At 36.4% G+C, this 2,385-nt stretch overlaps 1 protein-coding gene across 1 annotated transcript in view; it reads right to left on the reverse strand.

The window, feature by feature from the left end:
• LOC105171481 (serine/threonine-protein kinase PBL27) overlaps positions 1-2,385 on the reverse strand; it is a 5,890-nt gene that overhangs the window by 2,452 nt on the left and 1,053 nt on the right. Inside the window, exons 2-3 of the mRNA XM_011092616.2 lie at positions 1,991-2,178; positions 1,614-1,803 (exon numbers count right to left, since the gene is read on the reverse strand). Of these exons, the coding sequence (XP_011090918.1) occupies positions 1,614-1,803; positions 1,991-2,178 (378 nt within the window). The remainder of the gene's footprint in view (positions 1-1,613; positions 1,804-1,990; positions 2,179-2,385) is intronic.

Here is a 2,385-nt window from a genome sequence, read left to right on the forward strand (position 1 = left end):
GGGGTCAGACTCAACTTTACTTTGGTTTTGTTGTCTTTTCAATGGAATCAATAACTTTCTGGTGGATGAGCATGAACTTTCGTACTTGACATCATGACTAGATATTTTCATGAAAAATTCATGATGTCAAGTACGAACTCCAAGCTGATTGTATAGTTCATCATCAGAGAACTCTTCCTGCTACACAGTGAATTGTTGATATATCTACTTAAAAAGTGTACAGGCCCAAAATGCTGATTCTGGTGCAAGCACCAAGCATGCAATGAGACACTACTAAATCTCCTAAAAACTTTCACAGTTAGTAACCCCCGTCTCATATTGGTTAAGATATAACATGCTTTTGTCTCTAATATTTTCAAAACTACACCATGATAATCTAAAAACTAAGTTCAGTGTAAGGAAAATAAATTTCGTATATAAACAAATTCAAGAAACTGAGATATAAATGATATGCCAGATGATCTTAGACCTAAGGCGATAGGAGCTGTTGTTAATAGTATAAACCACTATATTAATTTCGAACAAGCAGTTCTACAATGTTCTTCGATTTGCGGGAGGCCCAGCAACAGCCGTTGCTGCTATGTCCATTAGTGTGGTCACTTGCCAAAAATCCAGGTCGAATGGCTAATACTTGAAAATTGCTGCTTAACCTAGTAATCAGCTCATGTACCGAACATCTGATATTAGATATCAGAGCAAAACAAACCCAAGCAAGCTAAATAACAGAAAATCTGATATCAGAGTAAATCCTAACTCCACCAAACACAACCACCTGCCCCCTTCTCCTCATGAATTCCCAAACCCTCAAATTGGACAAGCAAAGAACAAAAATAAATACAGACACGTTTTAGTTTACTTGGTAAGATTTGATTTTTAGTGGCAGCTAGTACGAATTTGCCACGAGTACAATAATCTTCCGTCAAATTATCCTCCATTACTTACTGGACTAAGATTCCACATCTTCCCATCCCTGCAAAACTATGCTAGTTCATTGCATAAATAAAGTAGCTTTGAGGTTGTGAATCTGACAGGAGACCTGCTAGTAATATAAGGCCACCCAACTTAAATTAGTCCCTTTTTCTTTTAGCATAGGAAGCCTACAGAGGACAACTCAGAGAAAACTGATAAATCTGTGTTAAGTATTAATAATTAGACTCAGAAGGTCTTTCCGAGTAAAGAGACAAAGATTATGTTATGTGGTACTTTATGCATATATGCACAGAAAGTCATCAAGCGCATGCATTTGCATCTGAAAGTAGTATAGGAGGTGACAAGGGCAGATAACCAACTGGAGATAAAGAAGATGAATATGTTATGAATTCACTGGAATGTAGCATCATGTTACCCAAAGACTGCCAGATTGAAAGTTCTCTTTATTTTCACTTAAAGAATTTTCTCCTTTCCAGTTGGTGTTACACTAGAGTCCATAGATATTTATAGACAAGGACATTGATCTACAATCAGAAGTATTTTCAACAACTTCAATCTCTCTTTTCAATTAATACTGTTGAAAAAAATAATAATAAAACAAGTTTATGGCACAAATACGAAATTCAGAGAAATTATATAGGAATTAGGTAGAACAGAATTTTTTTTTATCCAGAATAACTAACCATGTAAATGATCTTCCAGCGATCCCAATGGCATATATTCATAAACTAGAAGACGTTGATCACCATCAGCACAATACCCTATCAAGTTGACGAGATTGGGGTGGTGTAAAAGGCTAAGCATGAGAACCTCCACTAAAAATTCTCGATTTCCTTGAAGGCCATTCCGATCAAGCTGTTTAACTGCAACCACCTGCACAAAATAACCTTTCCTCAAAACTAGGAGCAACTAATGTTATTCAGCACACTGATTAAAATCCTAAGAGGATAAAATGCAGCATAGAGAAGATTCCTTCTTATTTAGATAATAACACATACATGCAGCATGAAGACATTAATTTGCCAATCTGATGATTATATATATGATGTGGATAACCAACCTGTCCCGTGCTTTCAAGTCGACCTTTGTAAACACGTCCAAATCCACCTTCCCCAAGCAAGCACTCCGGTCTAAAGTTCTTTGTTGCTGCAGCAAGTTCACGAAATGTAAATGTTTGTGCAGCGATGTTTGGCTCCTTCGGAATTGTTGGTTCCTTCTTAGAATCATTACTTCGAGATCTTGATTTATCTGGGAAGCATAGATAAATGCTTATCGAGAATTGGGCTTCAAAATTTGAAGTGAACAAGTAATTATGAAAATTAGCACATCTGATATGACTGAAAAGATAATTTAGATCATAACTCGAAACTAGATGATCGTGTGGAAATGTTTTCTAGCCTAAAGTCCTCAATGCACCCTACAGCTCAAGAAATAACAAGGCCTAAATTTGTACGC

The sequence above is a fragment of the Sesamum indicum genome, linkage group LG10 (assembly GCF_000512975.1).
Source record: "Sesamum indicum cultivar Zhongzhi No. 13 linkage group LG10, S_indicum_v1.0, whole genome shotgun sequence".
In the NCBI taxonomy this organism is placed as follows: domain Eukaryota; kingdom Viridiplantae; phylum Streptophyta; class Magnoliopsida; order Lamiales; family Pedaliaceae; genus Sesamum; species Sesamum indicum.